This window comes from Carettochelys insculpta, chromosome 3 (assembly GCF_033958435.1).
Source record: "Carettochelys insculpta isolate YL-2023 chromosome 3, ASM3395843v1, whole genome shotgun sequence".
Lineage (NCBI taxonomy): Eukaryota > Metazoa > Chordata > Testudines > Carettochelyidae > Carettochelys > Carettochelys insculpta.
This window is the reverse complement of record NC_134139.1, coordinates 4221382-4240526: the sequence shown is the minus strand read 5'-3', so window position 1 is coordinate 4240526 and position 19145 is coordinate 4221382. Positions and strand designations below refer to the sequence as shown.

General features: G+C 51.6%; 1 protein-coding gene across 1 annotated transcript in view; it reads right to left on the bottom strand.

The window, feature by feature from the left end:
• The window catches only part of TTBK1 (tau tubulin kinase 1), a 133790-nt gene that overhangs the window by 71243 nt on the left and 43402 nt on the right, over positions 1-19145 (bottom strand). The window contains exons 4-5 of the mRNA XM_074988423.1: positions 14283-14423; positions 13228-13332 (exon numbers count right to left, since the gene is read on the bottom strand). Coding sequence (XP_074844524.1) covers positions 13228-13332; positions 14283-14423 — 246 coding nt within the window. The remainder of the gene's footprint in view (positions 1-13227; positions 13333-14282; positions 14424-19145) is intronic.

Sequence of the window (19145 nt, the reverse complement as noted above, 5' to 3'; positions counted from 1 at the left end):
GACAATAAATACTCTCAGAAAACAAAGCAGAACATTGGAGAAGCCAGAGCGCAGCAAAGTTCTACAGACTTCCCAGCTGTACCCGCAGCCCGTACAAACCTGAGCACTGCAGACCTCTTCTTAACAGCCTTCCCCGTGAGCAAAGGGCCAGAAGCAGACCACACGTGCCTTGGGCCTGCGTTTCCCTGAAAACCTCCTTTGGCACTGGGGGGAAATGATTAGCACAGTCGCTCTGGGAGCAGAGGGGTCAGCACGGCCCAGGGCTGCACTGGCAGAACCAGAGTTCAGCTTGAGCAGTAACAGGGGCAGGAGCCCGAGAGCAGCCTTCCTAGTTCAAAGCTGAGCTGGGGCAGTGTGGCTGAGCCACCCGCAGGCAGTGCCACAGGGCCAGCTCAGCCCCCTGCGATTCTGATGCTGCCGCTGGTAAGATGCAGGTTGATCCTCCCTGTCCCCTCCCCACAGGCAACTCATCCCCACCTCCCATGAACAACCCTCTGGCAAACCCCTGCTGCGTCCCACCCAGCACTACCTGCCAGCTGCCTCTGCACCCAGAAGGCACGCAGGGCTCACTGGAACACGCGACAGGACAACACGCTGGAGCGCGCTTCTCTGGCTGCTACAGGATACCTACACTGGAGCCACCAGGTCCCACCTATTTCCAGTGCTTTTTTTTGTGAAAAAAAAACTTGGCGCCAGGACTCAGCTGGCTCCCTACACCCCACCTGGGTTCCTGGAGCTGGGCCTGCTGGTGGGGCTCCGTGCCCCAGCCGGCTCCCTGTTGCCAGGCTGCGGGGGTCCCCTGCTGGAGGTCCACTGGCTGGAGCTGCCCACGTACCTATGTGCCCCAGCTGTGGAGCTGGAGGGGTCCCCCACCACCCGGCCGTGGCTCTCACAGCTGGGGCTGCTGGCCAGGCTCTGCACCCCAGCTGGCTCCCAGCCCCGAGGCTGCTGGGGTTTCCAGCCCCACCGGCTCCACAGCACTGCAACTGGCCGCAGGGCTCCAGGCCCCCACCACCTCCCAGTCCCAGGGCTGCCGAGGTTCCCTGGCAGGGTCCTGGGGCTGAAGCTGCCAGTGCAGCTCCGTGTCTCTGCCAGCTCTCACCCCTGAGGCTGCCGAGTTTTCCCTGGCCCTGGCCCTGGCCCAGTCCCCGGGACTCTGTGCACCAGCTGGCTCCCAGCCACAGGGCTGGTGGCGTCCTGCCCTCAGATGGGGCTGCCGAGGGGCCGGCGCAGCGCACCAGACCACACCAGCACAAAAATGCACTGTCTGTGTCTAATGTCCTAGTCCTGCCCTGCTTCCAGCGCTCAGACCTGCTCGTCCAACCCCGCCAGGCAGTGAGCTGACTCTTGTCTCCACGGTAGCAAAGTGCCTAGCCAAGCATGTCCCAGTTCCCTATCGATTCCCCACTCCCGAGCCAGGTGCGGTCAAGAGCTTTCCCCTACCCCTGAGCACACCCCCGCATCACCCCATGTCGAGTCAGCAAGTGGAAAACCTTCTGTTGTTCCCACTGCCCCTGAGTCCCTCTTGGAGTCTCTGTTCCCCTTTCTCTGCTCTCACCCCTCACGCGCCCTTCCCCGCCCAAGAGATGGAGACAGCTGTCTTGAGAACAAGTCAGCTGTGCCCCAGCACCCTTCACAGGGGGTTATTCCCACTCCGAACGCTGCTTCCACGGCTCTCCCACGTCTGTGCTGCTTCACCTGGGGAAGATGTGAGCGTTCGGAATAACGAACTGTGGCAAGTGATTATGGGGAGCTTTCCAGAGATTAAAAAATACCAGCTAAGGGTGGGGTCTTCCAAAGTAATGGGCACAGAGCTAGCCCAGGACCTGAAGTAACTGCCACCGACCCGGATGGGCTTGGAGTTTGGCCAACGCCAAGTGAAGTTAACAATAACCTAAAAGGACTCAAAACAAAAAGCAGTCAAGTAGCACTTTAAAGACTAGCAAAATAATTTATTAGGTGATGAGCTTTCGTGGGACAGACCCACTTCTTCAGACCAGAGCCGTACCAGAACAGACTCAGTATTTAAGGCGCAGAGAACCAAAAACAGTAAGCAAGGAGGACAAATCAGAAAAAAATTATCAAGGTGAGCAAATCAGAGAGTGGAGGGCTGGGGGGGAAGGTCAAGAATTAGATTAAGCCAACTATAGGGGCTCGTCTGCATACTTGGTTTAATCTAATTCTTGAACTTCCCCCCCACCCCTCCACTCTCTGATTTGCTCACTTTGATCATTTTTTCCTGATTTGTCCTCCTTGCTTACTGTTTTTGGTTCTCTGTGCCTTAAATATTGAGTCTGTTCTGGTCTGGCTATGGTCTGAAGAAGTGGGTCTGTCCCACGAAAGCTCATCACCTAATAAACCATTTTGCTAGTCTTTAAAGTGCTACTTGACTGCTTTTGTTTGGATAGTGTATAGACTAGCACGGCTTCCTCTCTGTTACTAAAAGGACTCAGAGTTTCCAAACTCCACCCTAAAAACTCCAGCCAGGTCCGGTACGTAGATGTCGGAGCACTCGGCACCCAAGGGAGAGGAACTCCCTTATCACTTGGGAGGCAGCAGTCAGCCTCGAGGACCGATCCTAGAGCTGCTACCTCAATGCAAATTTCCTGGCTGGGCTGACTGACCAGCCTGGCAAGGGGCTAGAAATGCAGAGCTGGGAGAGTGGAAGAATGTGAGTGAGTCCGCAAGGCTCTGGGATGGATGGAGCAGCTGACAGGCACCGAGGTAGAGCTCAGAATGTTTGGGCCCTCTCTGCCTAGCCTGTCTCCCGCTGCCTGCCGCTTGTCCTCTGAGACTATCAGCTGTTCAGCAAGGTGCAGGCTTTTAACCCTTGATTTCAATCTGATTGAAATCAGAGTCACTGAATCTCAGCCCAATCCAAAATCAGACCCATTGTAGTTTCTGATTAAGATACAGCAGTAACTGAATGACGAACGTCACCGCAGCTGGCTGGGTAGCTTATTTGAATTTCACAAAACTGAGGTAGGCAAAAAACACAATTTTGAAAAATTATGGCCCTATCCTACGTACTTCAGTGCTGAATTAATTTTACTCATGTGAATAGTATCACTGACTTTGCTGGGTTTAGTCCTATGCTGAAAGTTATGCAAATGTAGAAGTACTGGCAGGATCAGGGTCTAAGGTTTCCCCCCCACTCCACTAAAATGTTCTCTTAATGTCTCTTTGGATTTTTCTCACCAAAAATTTACTTCCATATTAATGTTGAATATCTGCCTAGCAATTCAATACACGATTGAAGTTCTAAATAGCTTAGAACTTCTCACTGTAACATTGACTTGTCCGTCCTAAATGTATAATATGGCTTCTGACTCCATGGTCAAAAGTCACCCATCTGTTAAGCCAGTGAGCCCCATTATGCAAATTCACAGGGGGTGATTTCAAGGCTGTCAGAATTAAAATGCTTGAGAAGAAAGCAAACAGGCCCCACCTCTTCCCTGGGGTTTGTAATTCTGGAGCGCATCCGTCTGAGTGATAAAAACACTCATTCGGCACCAGCAAATGAAGCTGTAATGCTGCTTTCACGGTCTGGCCTATGTCCTCCCAGGGTCTGGACTTGAGACTTCCAGCTCTGTTACACTTGCAGTGGTTCGCTGGGAAACATGACGTTCAGCAAGGTAGATTTGGCCTGTGGTTGAAATACCATAGATGGAACTCAGCAACCACCGTAAGCCTCTCGCATACAGTCAGGAGCAAGCGCTGATTCCTAACTTGCGAGTGGGAGCTGGCACACGCGGGACTCGTTCGTAAGCTGGGAAGCGACATGGTGCTTTCATGCTTTACAAGTCGTTATGCTTTCAGAAGACGCACTTTGCTGCCATCTAATTGCAGTGCCACGCAAAGTTTTTTTCTGTCTTCTTTCACACTTCAGCAGCTTCAGCCACAGCTGGTGAATCCACATGGCGAAATCCCAGAGCCCTAGAAAAGTCACTGGGGCTCCACGCTGGTACAAGGATCCAGATTCACGCATCAGACTGGCCTTCAGTAACATGGTCCTTGACAATCTTTCCTTGCAAAGCTTCTGCCGGGAATTTTGGAGTCTGCATAGAACAGCCAGCCTTTACTCACCAAACTCACTTTGTCTTCTAAGACTCCCCTTCTCCTCTTAGCCTCATTGACTACATTGTCCGTCACCAAATCGATCGTCTGCCGCTTAATGTTCTCTTGTGTATTTTGACTGCCTCCTTAACAACCGTGGTCGGATGTTTGGAAGACGGTGGGCAACTGCTTTCCAAACATTGCCTCTTGAACCACTCTGTTGAGGCAATGGCCATCAGCTGCAAACCCAGAAGGAAGGGTATGGTCTAGCTAAGACCTTTAGCTCATCTTGCATTCTGGATACTGGAGGGAGCAGGAGGGTGCAGAAGGCAGTGCTGCTTGCCAGAACAGCACAGTACAGGTCATTTGCTTATCTAGTTTGTGTTTCAGTTTGCACTGCTCTCCCAACAAAAGGTATTAACACCACCCTGGGGCTTTACTTTTTGTGCGTGTGCAAACTATGCCTTTTTAAGTGAGGAACTTCTTAGGAGAAAAACATTCTACAAGCAATCAAGCAACTGTAATTAAAAACAACAGGACAATATACCCACTTTAGCAACTTAAACCCATCAAATGAGAAGACAGTAAAAAGCTAGCAGATTGTAAATCAAAAGCTGTTTCCAGCTTTAAAGCATTGGATTCATTTTGCAAACTTCAGGATGTTCAGGTGAGAGGACAAGTATCGGAGGGGTACCCGTGTTAGTCTGGATCTGTAACAGCAACGAAGGGTCCTGTGGCACCTTACAGACTAACAGAAAAGATTTGAGTACGCTCAAAACTTTTCTGTTAGTCTATAAGGTGCCACTGGACCCTTCATTGCTGTTACAGGTGAGAGAACGTGTAGCCATGCCTAACACATTGGAGACAACTGCAGAGTACAAACAATACATAACAAAGAGCCCCCAAAAGGAAACATACAGCATGTGAAGTATTCTTTATTTATAAGGAATTTTATTTTGGGGGGGGGGGCGCTATATTAGACTCACACCCAGACTGACCCTTGCCCACTGGATAGGTGTTAAAATGGGGAGATATACCTATCTCACAGAGCTGGAAGGGACTGTCAGAAGTGAAGGAGACCTATTGTCATCCCTATCAGATTTTTCAAACCTATATGCTGCACTTCTCTAAATGGCCCCCTCAAGGATTGAGCTCACAACCTAGGGCTTAAGCCAGGTAAGGCTCAAACCATTGAGCTACACCCCACAACCTAGACTGCTAGATATTTAGAACAAGCAAGTGGACTAGGCACATGTGAAATTCACTGATGCCCTGCTATGCACTTGAGCGGTATCACTTCCGGTAGAGGTTAGAAGCTGTGTCAAAGCCCCCCAGGACGGGTAGAGCTTCTTCAAGATGGTGCCAGCTAACTCTTCCCCAGCTCCTCCGGTGGCACTGAGGAAGCTGTGAATACCTAAGCCAAATACGGGGTTAATGAAGTCAAGACCAAAGATGGATGGTGAGGGGATGGACTTCTGCAAACACCCTTGCTGACATCCATCCAGGGGAAAGAGTCTGGAGGAAAGTTGTTGCTGATAAAGGCCACAGGGATGTAAGCTCCAATCCCAGGCAAATGCCCCAGTCTACACCCAGCCCAGACAGACTGTGCTGGTCTATGAGAGACACTCCTCCAATCTCAGTTATGATTCCACAAAACACTTCAGGAGCAGAGAGCAGTAAAAGCAATTTGATGGCAGGGAAATAAACCTTTAATGGAGCAAACACAAGGCAGGGATGTCATCTTGGAAAGGCCGGGCAATGCCTTGTTTTAGAGAAAAACCATTACCAAAACTTGGACACAGGATCTCAGAGTAGTCCAACAACCGCAAGAAAATGGTGATTTCTGCTTGCTTGTGCCAGGAGTTTTACATACAAGTTCCTAAATGCTGATATTCACCCCCAGCCCCATCCCAGTAAACAAGGAGAACGTTTCTCTTCCAGAGCGCGCGCACACTCAGAAGAGATGCCCAGGGAAATGCGGCCAGGGTCCCTGGAGAACCTGGGGGTCCCATAGCTCTCTGCCAGTGCTTGGCAACCAATCCTGCTTGTAAGGGCTCACCAGACATGGAGGGACAGGAAGCAAAGTGGCGTTAAACGTAAGCAAACAATCGAAGCAACTCAGGCAAAATAATGGGAGCTTGTGATTTCGAGCTGGGTGACGGCCAGGCTGCCCCGGTGAGATGGGAGGAGGCCTGCTGATCTCCTTGCCTCTGCTCCTGTTGTGCTGAGGGTCCCTCAGAGACAAACTCTGCTGCATGAGACAGAGATGCCTGCTTTAAGGGGCAGGAGCTCGCACAACCCTCCTGAGCAACAGCATCTTTTATCCTGTGTGGGAGCTGGGAAAGGAGCCAGTGCGGCAAATTAGGCTCAAAATGCAACAGTACCCATGGTGAACGGCCCTGCCCCAACACCAGAGCCCAGGAGTGGCAACCAGGTCCCCAAGACTGGAGCCCCTTCCCCCCACACCCCGAGGGCCCAAGCGCCCCTGAGGCCAAAACCCAAGAGCTTTGGGCTTCTGCATCAGGTCAGGCGGCTCCCCAGTCCTGCTGAAAACCAGAAACAGATCGTGAAGGGAAAATGCAAACGGACATTGCTCCGAACTCCGTCGGGAACAAAAGCACAAAACAAAATGAAGCCCCACAGCATGGTGATGGCTCACTCACAACTCATGGCAGAGATGGTTACGAGCAGCGGATGGGAAGCCAACGCATCAAACACAGCCTCAAAAGAAGAGCCCAAAAGAACTGTAAAACAGAGAGAAACCCAAAGAAAAGCATGATAAAAAAAACACAAAACGGAGAAAAATTAAACAGAAATGAATTAAAAATCAAACCAACATTGCAGCCCTCCCCACGCACGCATCCCCACGGCTGCTATTTTCAGTCTCCACGCCCACTCCCCAGCACTGGCGGGAGAGAGGCCCTGGGCTGGGAGGGGCTCCCTGGCACAGCCAGACCTTGGGACAAGGACCCTTTGTGATGTGGCAAGCACCAGGAGCTCTCTGCCCCACGGGGAGGGTGTCTCCCGAGCCCAGCTTCTCCTCACTCCCCATTGCTGACACCAGGCACAAAAGCCAGAGCAGCCACGGCTGCCATCCTGCCCTGCCTGAGAGTGGCCGTTGAAGGGATTCTTAAGGGCTCACCACATGCGGCAGCTCAGTTCCATTACGTGGTCCATAGGCTGTGAATTACTGAGCTGTCTCTTTCCGATGTGCATTAAGACAGCGACCCGGGCTCAGGTTACAAATCAGCACAAAGAAACATTCGGTAAACGCCGTGGCTCATCTGGCTCAACAAGGTGTTATTGCATTTGATGCGATAAACCCCACTGGAAGTGACTGTAACATCTCACCCTGCTATCACGGGTTAGTGGTCCCCGCTGACTCAGACGGAGGCCACCCCGCCTCCCTACATGCAGGGCGATTGTTATGCGTAGAGCAGCAGGGTCCAGGGTCCCATTGTGCTAGGCTCTGTACAAACACAGGACAAAAATCACATCTCCCACCCCAGCTCAGCTTACCGCTCAAGTTCGGACTCTACACCTAGCACAGGAGGAACTGCTGACTGTTGGCGGGTCCAAAACTCATGCTTAGGTTTGCAGGTCTCAAGGCTCAAAGGACCACTGTAATCAGGTCCCTGGCCCTCCGGTGTAACCAGTCAGTGGTTCCGCATCCAGCCCAGAACCTCTGGCTGAGCTGCAGCTGATCTTTTAGAAAGACATTTTGTCTCGGTCTCCAGACTGGAAGTGATGGAGAGCTCACCACATCCCCATTGTAAAAGTGCTGTGTCTTACATCTAACCGAATTTGTCTAGCTCCCCCTTGCAGTCGCTGGCTCTTGTGCCATCTTTGTCTGGCAGACTCGAGAATCTCTTGCCCTCAGAAATCTGCTCCCCGCAACCTTCCAGAAAGACTATCATCAAATTGTCTCTTTTGGCTTTTGGGTAAATGAAACAGGCTGAGTTCCTTAATACGCTCACTGCAAGGCAGGTTTTCAAACTGGAGATCAACCATCTGGCTCTTTCTGAATCTTCTCAAATCCATCAACGTTCTTTACAGTGAGCACCACCAGAACTGGAAGCAGCACCCAGAGACAAGCTCTCCGTATTCCCTCTCTATATGCCCTGCCTGGGCAGCCAAGGATCACACTAGCCTCAGCACCTCACCAGCAGCTCATGCGCAGTTGGTTACCTCCCGTGTCCCTGCCTCGTGTTATCCAGAGTACAGCGCCATCCTGGGCACATGTCCCACATGCTTTGGCCCCAGACATGTAACCTTGTACTTGTGTGTATTAAAGTGCAGGTTGTTCAAATGAGCCCTTTAAACCAAGTGTTCAGGCCTGGTCTGTGGAATCGAGGTTGTTATCATTTCTCTCCTCAGCAAGCTTCCCCAAGCATATTTTTATGTGGCCTTCAAGCTCACCAATAAAGGCACTGAACAGCCATGGGTCCAGAGCAAATCCCTGTGGGACCCCACCAGACGTACCTCATGGGCTGAGGTGTTCCCAGTAAAATGGCTGAGCTCTATCAGCCAATTTTTAACCCTTCTAAAACAGGCCACATTGGCTTTGTGCAGTGCTAGCTTTTTAATCTGAATGTCATGCACCAAAGTCAAATGCCTTACAGAAATCCAAATATAACAACAGAGTTCCCAGTTGCCTTTATCTGCCAGACTTGTGATCCCAACAAAAATGGTACAATGTTTGTCTGACAAGATCTCTTTTCCATTACACCATCTTGATTGCCATTAAGTATGCTACATCCCTTTAATTCTTCACTGACTGCACCCTGTTTCATTATTTCCAATATTTTGTCCAGGGCTGGTGTCAAGCTAACCAGTGTATTGCTCCCTGGATCATCACTATAAATATGGGCCTAATAGTAGCTTTTTTCAGTCCTCTGAAATGTCTGATGTTCCACGATTTGTTAAATATCTGCATCAATGGCTCAGTTAATTCCTAGGCCAATTCCTTTGAAATTCTTGGGTGCAGGATCTCTACTCTTGCTGATTTAAAAATGCTTAACTTTAAGAGATGTTGTTTAACTTCCAGTTTAGTACAGTTGGAAATAAAAACTATTTCATTAGCACTGTAAGCTGTGAATACATCCTCCCATTTCTTCCCAACAGAGAACAGAAATATTTACTGAACACTTCTGCAATTTCTCCACCATGATTCACAATTCTACCATTTAAACTCATGGTGACATGGAAGCTGTGATGTATCTGACAGCAGCAGGGTACAAACCAAACACATCTCGCCATGAACACAATCTGTGATAGAATGCAATGTTTATTTACACCTGTTTGGTCTTACTGCTGTAGTTGTACCTACACTATTTTACACCCGCATGCCACTTTACTGACGTGATTTAACTGGCCCGCTCAGACACAGTCTTACAATTACCATGTGTCCAGTTATTCGGCATTATTAAAGACAAGACAATAATAATCTCTTCCTCTCCTCCACGGCCTCACTAGTACTATTCCCTCGGAAACGCTATACTTGTATAACATGAATATAAACTCTTTTGGAAAAAGCCCCAAAACTGCCAAGATCCATGCTCATCACCTCCTGCATTGTGCCTGGGTTTTGTGTCCCTTTCCAGCACCCTTTATGTGTCTTATCTCCTTAGATTGTGAAGTTTTCAGGGCAGTACAATGCCTTTTATGAGTGTGCAGTGTCCAGCAATCACTAATACTTGTGTTTATCCTAACTCTTTTATGTATGTCCCATGTGAAAGGTGGGCAGCACAGAGCCCCCCCCCCCCCCCCCCGCCCCCCGGTCTTGGATTTAAGCATTTCAGGCCTGAGGAAGGCTATAATGTATTCAATGCACAGTCTGGATCTACAAATTCAACTTCATTCTTGCCAAGTGAAAGAAAATCTGCTGCAGTGGTAGGTAATATAATTTCTTCTTCACCCAGATGCATTTCTAGTCTGCTTGCCAGGGCAGTAACAAGAGGCTATTTTTAACAGTGTGTAACAAAAGAGTGAGCGCAGATTCACAAGGAAGATCACAGTCAGAAAATTAAAAGCTTGTAATTACCCTGTCCTGCAAGATTGTTCATGTAGAGAGCCTATATACCTTTCTGCCTAAGCTGCTTTCCTGGTGCATAGCCAGACCCACGGTGGCACAGGCATATAGTATCTTCAGCAAGGCACTGGGAAGTACCGCAGTGCAGTCTGAATCACAAGGAGACAGATCTAATCAACGGACTGCAGCTGACTAAGCAAACAAAATTTGAAAAAAAAAAAAGACCTGCTTCCAGAGCACGAGAGCATGTTGCTGGTTCGGACTGACAGACAAACTGGGTCCCAGAAAAAAGACCATCTTTCCCTTAGTTGCTAATAAATGACTGCGCTGGGCTGGTGAAATAACAGCTTGTTTGGAAAACTGCCAATGAATCCTTCTGAAAATGCAGAGGCTCCCCAGCGAGCAGGGGTTCTGTTGAAAAGGATGTGGGCACCAGGCACAAACGAACACACTTACTGACTGTACTGAGCCTGGTTCCTGTACTGAGAGTGTACAAAGTGGGAATTTGGGCTCAGAAACCTGCGGCTCAGCTTGCTAATTGCTAAGTTTCTCTCCCAGAGCTTCCTTACCAGCCCTGCTAGGTAACAGAACCAACCGTGTGCAAGGTTACACCACCCATCTAGCTGGCATTAGCATCTCCTGGAGCTCTTCCGCTCTACAGAGGATTTTATCTAGGCAGCCACAAGAATTCCCTCTCTTCTTTTCTATCCATGGGTGGAATAAATTTTGTTGCATGCACCGACATGTTCACCACCATATAAACACACACTGGTGACTCTGATAACCAGCTGGGCAGCACCTGAATTTCTCCTGGGCAGCCATGCAAGCTCTCAGCTTACAGGGAACACTGACTGTCGCCATCTACCCCAGGCTGGCCTGCAGCCTCAGACGAGCTGGGGGCAGGAGGAATCTTTCTCAGGCTGAAATATGAAAAACAAAAAGCCACCTGGCCATTTTACAACTGCAGGCCTATCAATCGAAGCCAGGACCTGGCTGGCTTCAAGGGCCGGAGCGCACCTGGAAGGACAGCAGCGCTTTGGCGTTCATAGCAGTTACAGGACATGAGCATTGTACTAATTACACCAGCGTCCTGCAGAGGTGCAGCACTCAGCAGACATGCTGACGTGACAGCCCACAGCAAACCTGAAGAAGCAATCAAAGGCTGGTGCGTTATTATCCACTATCCAAAGCCTGCGGTGAGAGCCCAACTGCTGATCAGGAAGACGGGCTGGCTCCCTTACCCGTGAGCCCAGGCTCTCCGTTCTCTGAGCATTCTTGTCTATGGGAGTCGGCGCACGCTTATATTCCCTGCCTGCGCTGGGAGCTCTAGCCAACGCTCTTCCCAGCAGCAGCCAGCGTGCGTCTAGCGTCTGTTAGGAAACTAGCTCCATGGGACAGGCTGCCCTCTCGCACTCCTGGCATCTCAAAAACCCACGTTCTAGCACTTCTTTGTCAGCTGCTTAGCCCTCTGGTGGGAGACTTTGCAGCACTAACTGCTGCTTCGGGAAAAGTGCATCACAAATGCATCAAAACAAGAGGAAGTGACCTCTGCCCTCTTTCTGGCCCAGGGCAGAGTATAGCCATGACCCAGCGAAGGGCACCGCTTTGTACGCAGCTCTGTGGGGTACATCTTGACTACAGAGAAGAGTGACCCTGCGGCAGGCGATCTTCCAGGATTCGATTTAACATGCCTGGTAGGGACGCACTAAATTGAATGTACAGGGTGCCAGCGTTGGTGCCGGCACTCGCGCCCCGGGAGGAGTAAGGGAAGTCGCTAGAAGAAAACGCTCCTGTAAACCTCCCTCAGTGGAGATGGCGCAGGAACCCCAGTTAAGGCACGGCACCTCCAGCTACGTAACGAACGCAACGCACGCAGCTGGAATTGCGTCCCTTAATTCGACTTTGCCCTCTAGCGTCGCCCTGCCCTGCATGTCCTGAACCATCAGCATCTTGTTATTAACCGGTGAGGGAGGGTGTGGGACTGAGCTGTCACGCAGGAAAAATGATCAGAAGGAAGTTTTTAAGCCAGAGACTCAGATAAGCTGGGCTCCCACCAGACACACAATCTATAAAGCACGGTCTATGCGCTAAACAGTCTGGCCTCTGAAAGGCGGCTATTAATCACAGCGAAGGGCTTTGTACCCTTAACAGACCCTCTCTCACGCAGCCCATCAGGCAACCATAGGCCTTGTCTACACTAGGAAGTGCTATTGCTTTAGCTCTACCGGTGTGGGTTAAAGCAGACAGACCTCCTAGCAGGGACACAGTTATACCAGCATCTGGGTGCGTTATACCACAGCCTCAGTATAACAGTGATGAGACAAATCATCCCCCAGCCAACTAGTTCTAGCAATACAGGCAGGGAGCTGAGCAGGCCTCAGTGGGGACAGGGAAGCAAAGACGACTGGCTGGGAAGGCGAGGGGAGGAGGGAGGGCACAGGTGTTAAGTAGATGGAGGGAGGAAGGGAGGTACGTCTCTTTAGGCCAGCAGTTGGCACCCAAGGCTAGTGAGTGGCCATCCTTATCTCAGTGGGCCACGCGACTGTCGTACCCACGACGGTCTCCCAGCATGGGGCAGGTTTGCTACGTACGCTGGCATACGTAGAATTTGCGGGGTGCGCCAACTGAGCCCTAGCCGCACTTTGGTTGGCGGCAGAGGGAGCACACGGCTCTCTGAGCCAGCCAACCTTGTGTGCCATCAGCACACACCACCCTCTCCCGAGCAGCCGCTCTCAGCGCCCTGCTCAGGGCACAGGGCACAGCTGGGCAGGGGGAGAACAATGCTCCTGGCCGTGCTGACAGCCCCGTCACAGCTGGCGTATTCAGGGCGCAGCATCCTCTTCAGACACCCACTGCAGTGCGGTCAGGCTCCTCTAAAGGGCACGCCCAGCTCCACTCCCCCGGCAAGGCCCGACATAGGCGTGCATGGGATTGTTCTAATGCCAGGGGAGGGATTGTGAGCGTGGGAAACCCCCACATTTCTCCACCAATAGCAAGAGAGCTCCACTCCCAGCTCAGCCACATCTCACCACCCCACAACCCAGCACAAGAAGGCCCAATACACATGTCACAGCAAAACACAACCCCAGAACCCCCTTCCTTGCCTGAGCGGAAGCAGAGTTGGAAAAGGTGTCACTTACGGGCCGGACTTCGCCATTGGTATTGGTGTACTGCCGGGCCAGCCCGAAGTCTAACATGTAGCATTTCCTGTAGGTTGAAGGCAGGCGACCCATCGCAAAGTTGGACTGGCCAAAAGGAAGAGAATAAAATAATGGCTGCTGCTCCCCAGACGGATTATCACACAGAACTCGGACCTCTCCCGAGCGCCCCAGCCAGGGACGTCTCACGCAGGAACACACTGCACGCGAAGACAGTGCTGCAAGATCCCAGTTTATTGGCTGAGGGGTTTGGCTCCCCCCAGGCAGGGAAAGGCAGAGGCTCCCAGTAACCTCGAGGAGCAGAGAAGCAGGTTCCAGGCTCAACCCAGCGTGAGTTGTTGCAGCAAAACTTCAACAGAAAGGGGAAATATTTGCTCTGTAGAGAACATGGAGCATCCCCACTGAGGCTGGCCTTACTATGGGCAAAAAGCATGTGCTGTTCTTTGTGTTACAGTTACTTGGGCCTGTTGTCCTGCATGTAATTCTGCCACGATGGGTCTGAGACTCAGCTGGAATAAAAGGGCACAGCAAGTCAATGGCAGGGCACTGACCTAGGCCAGCTGGGCCCTCGGCCCCTGTCACACCACCCAGCCGAGATCGGTCAGCTAGGGAGCAGGCCCTTATAAAGGACAGTTAGGGAAGAAGTGGCCAGGAGCAGAGAGGCCGTGGCAGGAAATCCCTGGGTCAAGGTGGGAAGAGTTACAGGAAGCAGATTGGCTCCCAGGCATGTGGTCCGTAGCGCAGAAATCTGCAGAGACCAGACAGCCCCTGCAGAAGAGCCCCGGACAGGAGCCGATATGGCACGTGCTTTACCTGAGGGGGAAGAAATAAAGTGGAAGCCCTGAGACAAGGGCCTGACCACTCCCACCTGGGCAGAGGAGACGGACAACTCTCCGTTCACCTGCTGACTGTGCTTGGCTACGAGAATTCTGCAGCAGCCAGACAGGGCTCCGTGCACCTCTCGCCATGGGCACTGCACAGATCCCCACAGCCTGCGAAATAACCGCTTCATCACGGTCTCTTTGCAAACTACCTACCGGCTTGATATCCCGGTGCAGGAATCCCACCGAGTGAATGGCTTCGATGGATTCTAGAATCTGCTTGCCCAGCCGCAGGGTTGTGCTGAGCGTGAAAGTCCCCCGGGGCTGGCTTCTTCTGAGGTCTGCGAGGTTCCGGCCCTGAAACAACGAACACAGTGTGCACCCCAGCACCTCTCCCAGGCCCAGTCTGCTGCAGTTCATCCACACACAGCCAGCGAATGCTTTACAGCCCCAGGGCTTAACCCCCAAGCGGATCAGGGATGCACTCACACCGCGGGCTGCTGCAGCTCCTGGAGGAGTTCCCTAGTGGATTACTTGCTGATAAGAGGTGCCAGACTGACAGCTCTGGGAGATTAAGGATCCCACTCAAAACAGGCCTGGGACGAACAGTAGCAGGGCAGGCTCCACACAGACTCGCAGACCCTGCTACCGAGCGCTGGATATAGACGGTTCCCATTCCGGTGTCATGACCTATTCAGCCCACTGCTGGAGGCTCAACAGAAAAGCCAGAGAGTCGGCCAAGCGCAGTTGATAATCCGAGGGCCCATAGGCTGGTAACACATTGTGAAGCCAGCACACCATGGCACCCAGTGCCTGAGTGTGAACTTCATGTGAGTGTTCTCATGCAAAGCCAGTCCTAGGGACACCTGAGGACTGAGACGTGGGCCAGACACAGAGCTGCTGCAGTGAGATGGTTCCTGGAGAGATCTTTCTCCTACGGGTAAGTGGTAATTTATCTCTGGTTAGTTTCTGACTCTAGGTAAAGGCCGCCAGTTCAGCAGATGCTAAATTATATTCATGTAAGTGTAACCCACACCCCTAGGTGTGGTTCACTGTCCCATGCAGAGGCACCTAGATGCCTCACTCAGAGAAAGAACAAGCCTCCTCTGCAGCCTTAGCTGAGAGCCAGCTGGCTTCTAGCTCAAACTGTAGAGGCTCCTGCACTGAGCCCCAGAGATCCCAGGTGCAAGGCTGCCTGTGGGCAGTTACATAAGCACGCTGGTGCGATCTGGGGCACAGGCCTCAGCAAGCCCCCAGGAAGGGCCTGCTTTCTTCTCAGGCCCGTGTGCGGAGCAGGGATCACAAGCCTGGGCTCTCCCACTCCGTCCCTTCCTGCTGTCGTGTGTTCGCTCAGCTTTTCTCGGATTGACTCCCACCTCTCTTCACCCTGCCCCCAGCAATAACACTTCCCTTCGCTCCATCACACTCACACCTCCGCCTCCGTGGCTCTCTCCTCTGCAGTCACTTTCCCTCTCCCCATGCCCAAGCCCTGCCTTCGCTCCCTGGCCACGTCCAGCCTAGGAGAAACAGGGGGTTCCAATGCCATCACCAAGGCGCTGTAACATCCCAGTGCAGATGGGCCAAACTGCAGTTCCACCTCTATGCTACTGGTTGGTGCAAACCCATAGCCTCAGCCTGTGTCCAGACAGCTGAGCAGATGTGCTGCCAGGCTGCAGGAGGACTGCTGTTTGGTTTTGCCTCTTTCTGGTCTGTGACATGCTCCTCTGTGCATGAAGCCTAAACACACCATTAGCCCTTCCCTGCCCTGTTGCAATGCAAGCTCCTACCTACCAGCAATTCTGCTCACCAGCTTTGCTTGTTACCTGCGTGATGGGTTGGACCACAGAACTCCCCTTGGGGTTGTCCCTTGGTGTGCTGATCAATCCACAGATGCCCACCTTCCTGCACTCTGGGGCTCCCCACCATCCTACCCTGCTGGGCCAGAAGCTCTGGTCTCCCCCAGCCAAGGCACAGTGTCGGGGTAACCACCCCCCAACAGAGCAACACAGACACTGAACCAGCTGTGTTCTGGAAGGACTCAGCTATAAAGCCTTAGGCTGCACCCAGGAACACACCTCCAAAGAGGACCAGATCTGTCTTACTGTGTAAAAGTTTTGCACAGAGAAAACTCCTCAGGATGTCTGTCCGCTCTGTCTATGAAAGCCAGATACGCACCGTGGCTGCAACACAGGTGGCGTGTTAGACCAGAAGTGAATTGGGATTGAGGCTGTATGTGAAAAAGACCGAACAAGTCTAAATGTTGCAACTTAGACACCTAATAAAGAAAACCATGTTTTCAGCAGCTCAAATATACTCGGAGTTGAAATAACTACTTGCTGCTGTTTTGATCTGGAACAGATACAACTGATCTTTAGAACGTTTTACCTTCTCGCTTGCTGGATAAAGCAGGAGTTGAGGGGCATACGTAGCACCTTTGAGATGTATGTTTGCTTTAAGGTTGTTAACTGAAGTACAAAATTTCCCCCTCAGCACCCTTCATAGCTGCTGCCTCCTCTGTCTCTTCCGTGGTGTCATGACATGACCTTTTTCATGGGTACAAAATCATTGGCTGATCAGAGGCTCTGTCCTAGCCCTCGTGAATGGCTTTAAAGACAAAGTAGTGAAAGCTAAGGATGGACTATCTGGTCAAATCATATTTCTGTTTATTTCAGTCTTCTGAACTCTGCTGACGCCTTTGTGACTGACAAACAGAAAATGGCTTTTCAGATGCCGAGTTCTTTGGACACCGCACATGGCTGATAAGTTTCACTACCAGGAAATGAAATTAACCGATGAAAGGCACTGGGAGCAGAGCTCCATTGGCAGAAGGCCAAACTGCGTTAACGCAAAGCTTCAGAAGCCCTGCTATAAACACAAGCGTTACCCTGGTGTGCTGGTCACTCCATGTTACAGAACCCTGTTATCTTTACCCTGCAGAAACCCATGAAGTGTCATGGACAGAGAAAGGATGACTCAAGCCAAGTCCACAATGGAGTGGAGCTAATAACGACTGCAGGTGCTTGCTGGGGATTTCTGTGTACAGGCACCCTAGGGATCCCTCCCACACCCAGTGAAATACCAGGGGCACCATCCTGACCCGTCCCCAGAACTGAATCACTAAGGAGCTACGACTGGCAGCCACTAACATCGCCTGGCTTTGGGGCCTTTGCTTTTTCTCTGACTGTTGAGGGAAGAAGAGGGAGCACAGCCTTCAAGTTCCTGCTTTGAGGCGTGCAGCTGGAGCTGTCCGTTACCAGGATGTCATTGCTAGGGGCTCTCAAGTTCTCATGTTATGCTACTGGAAGGATGGCGGATCTTTAAAAAACCCACCACCAACTGCACCCACCGAAGGACAGCGTGTTTCATCCACAACCCTGTCATGGGGAGTGAGTGGGACGAAGGCGCGACCTCAGGTCAGTAAAGCTATCTGGGGCTTGGAAAGCCATGGTGGCCCGTGGCTGCCTGAAAGGAACCTAGAAGACAGGAACAGCTGTGCACAAGCCTGGGCGGCAGCAGTGAAACTGAAGGACCCTGACCAAATCCGCAGTGCCACGCTGGGCGAGAAGCAGCCTCTGCACGGAAAGACAGCCTGGGTTCTTCCATCCACCTCCGTCAAATACCCCATGTCCCATTGTCTTCATGGCACTTGCATGGCTGCTAGTGGGCCAGAACTGAGTCTGGCACTTGACACCTGAAGAGACTGCTGTCGAGGAGCTCAAGCCGTGTTTCCTTTCTAGAGTTGTGGTGGTTCTGCTGGGCTAGCCAGGGTTAGAAGGTGAACACTTCTGGCATGAAAAGCAACCAAAACCACACAGGGGGTCGACACAAAGAGACCAGTGAAGTCAGAAGATGCTGATTTTTTCAGGCTCACTCTTCGGAACTGTTGACAGCTGCCCCAGGAGTTCAGTGGGGCACTCGGAGCAGCCAGGGAGACACATTCCCAGCCTGGTGTCTGTGGATTTCCCTGCCCTTTTGCAAATGAATTGCGCCAGTTTCATTAGGAGGAGCATTGCCAGCAGATCTAGGGAAGGGATTATTCCCCTTTATTCGGCACTGGTGAGGCTGAATACTGAATCTGGAATACTGTGTCCAATTCTGAGCCCCTCCATTACAAAAAGGATGCAGACGCATTGGGAAGAGTCCAGTGGAGGGCAACAAAAATGATGAGGGGGCTGGAGCACATAACTTATGGGGAGAGGTTGAGGGATTCGGGCTGATTTAGTCTATAGAAGAGAAGAGTGAGGGGAGATTTGATAGCAACCTTCATCTCCAGAAGGAGGATTACAAAGAGGCTGGAGAAAGGCTGTTCTCAGTAGTGACAGATGACAGCGTGAGGTGCAATGGTCTCACATTACAAAAGGGGACTTTGCCTTTGCCCTGGGCAGGTGGCGAAGCACGTTCACAGGGCACATCTCAGCAATCCGCCCTCTGTGCTCCATCAACCAGGGTAGCCACTGGCATTGGCTTCTCTGCTTCCCTGCCACCTCCTCAGCACCTTGGCACCTCTTCCATGCTGCTCCCTACGCATGGGAAGCCCTCGCCTCATTAATTCATATCGTCACTCTGACCTTCGGTTCCCTTCGGCGCCGACCTCTGCTGCGATGCCCCTTGGATGCTGCCTGACTTGTTCCCATAATATAAGAACTAGAGGACACCAAATGAAATTAATGGGTATCAGGTTCAAAACTAATAAAAGAAAGATTTTCTTCACACAGCGCACAGTCAACCTAGCGAACTCCTTGCCGGAGGACGCTGTGAAGGGCAGGACTCTAACAGAGTTTAAAAAAGAGCTCGATAAATATTTGGAGGTTAGGTCCATAAATGGCTATTAGCCAGGGGTAAGGTATGGTGCCCCAAGCCTTTTGTCGAAGGCGGGAGATGGATGACAGGAGACAAATCGCTTGATCATTGTCTTCGGTTCACCTCCTCTGGGGCACCTGGCATTGGCTACTGTCGGCAGACAGGATACTGGGCTAGATGGACCTTTGGTCTGACCCAGTATGGCCGTTCTTATGTTCTTACGTTATCGGCCAGCCAGCTGCTTGGTGAGGGATCGACCAGCCCCTCTCATTCACTTAT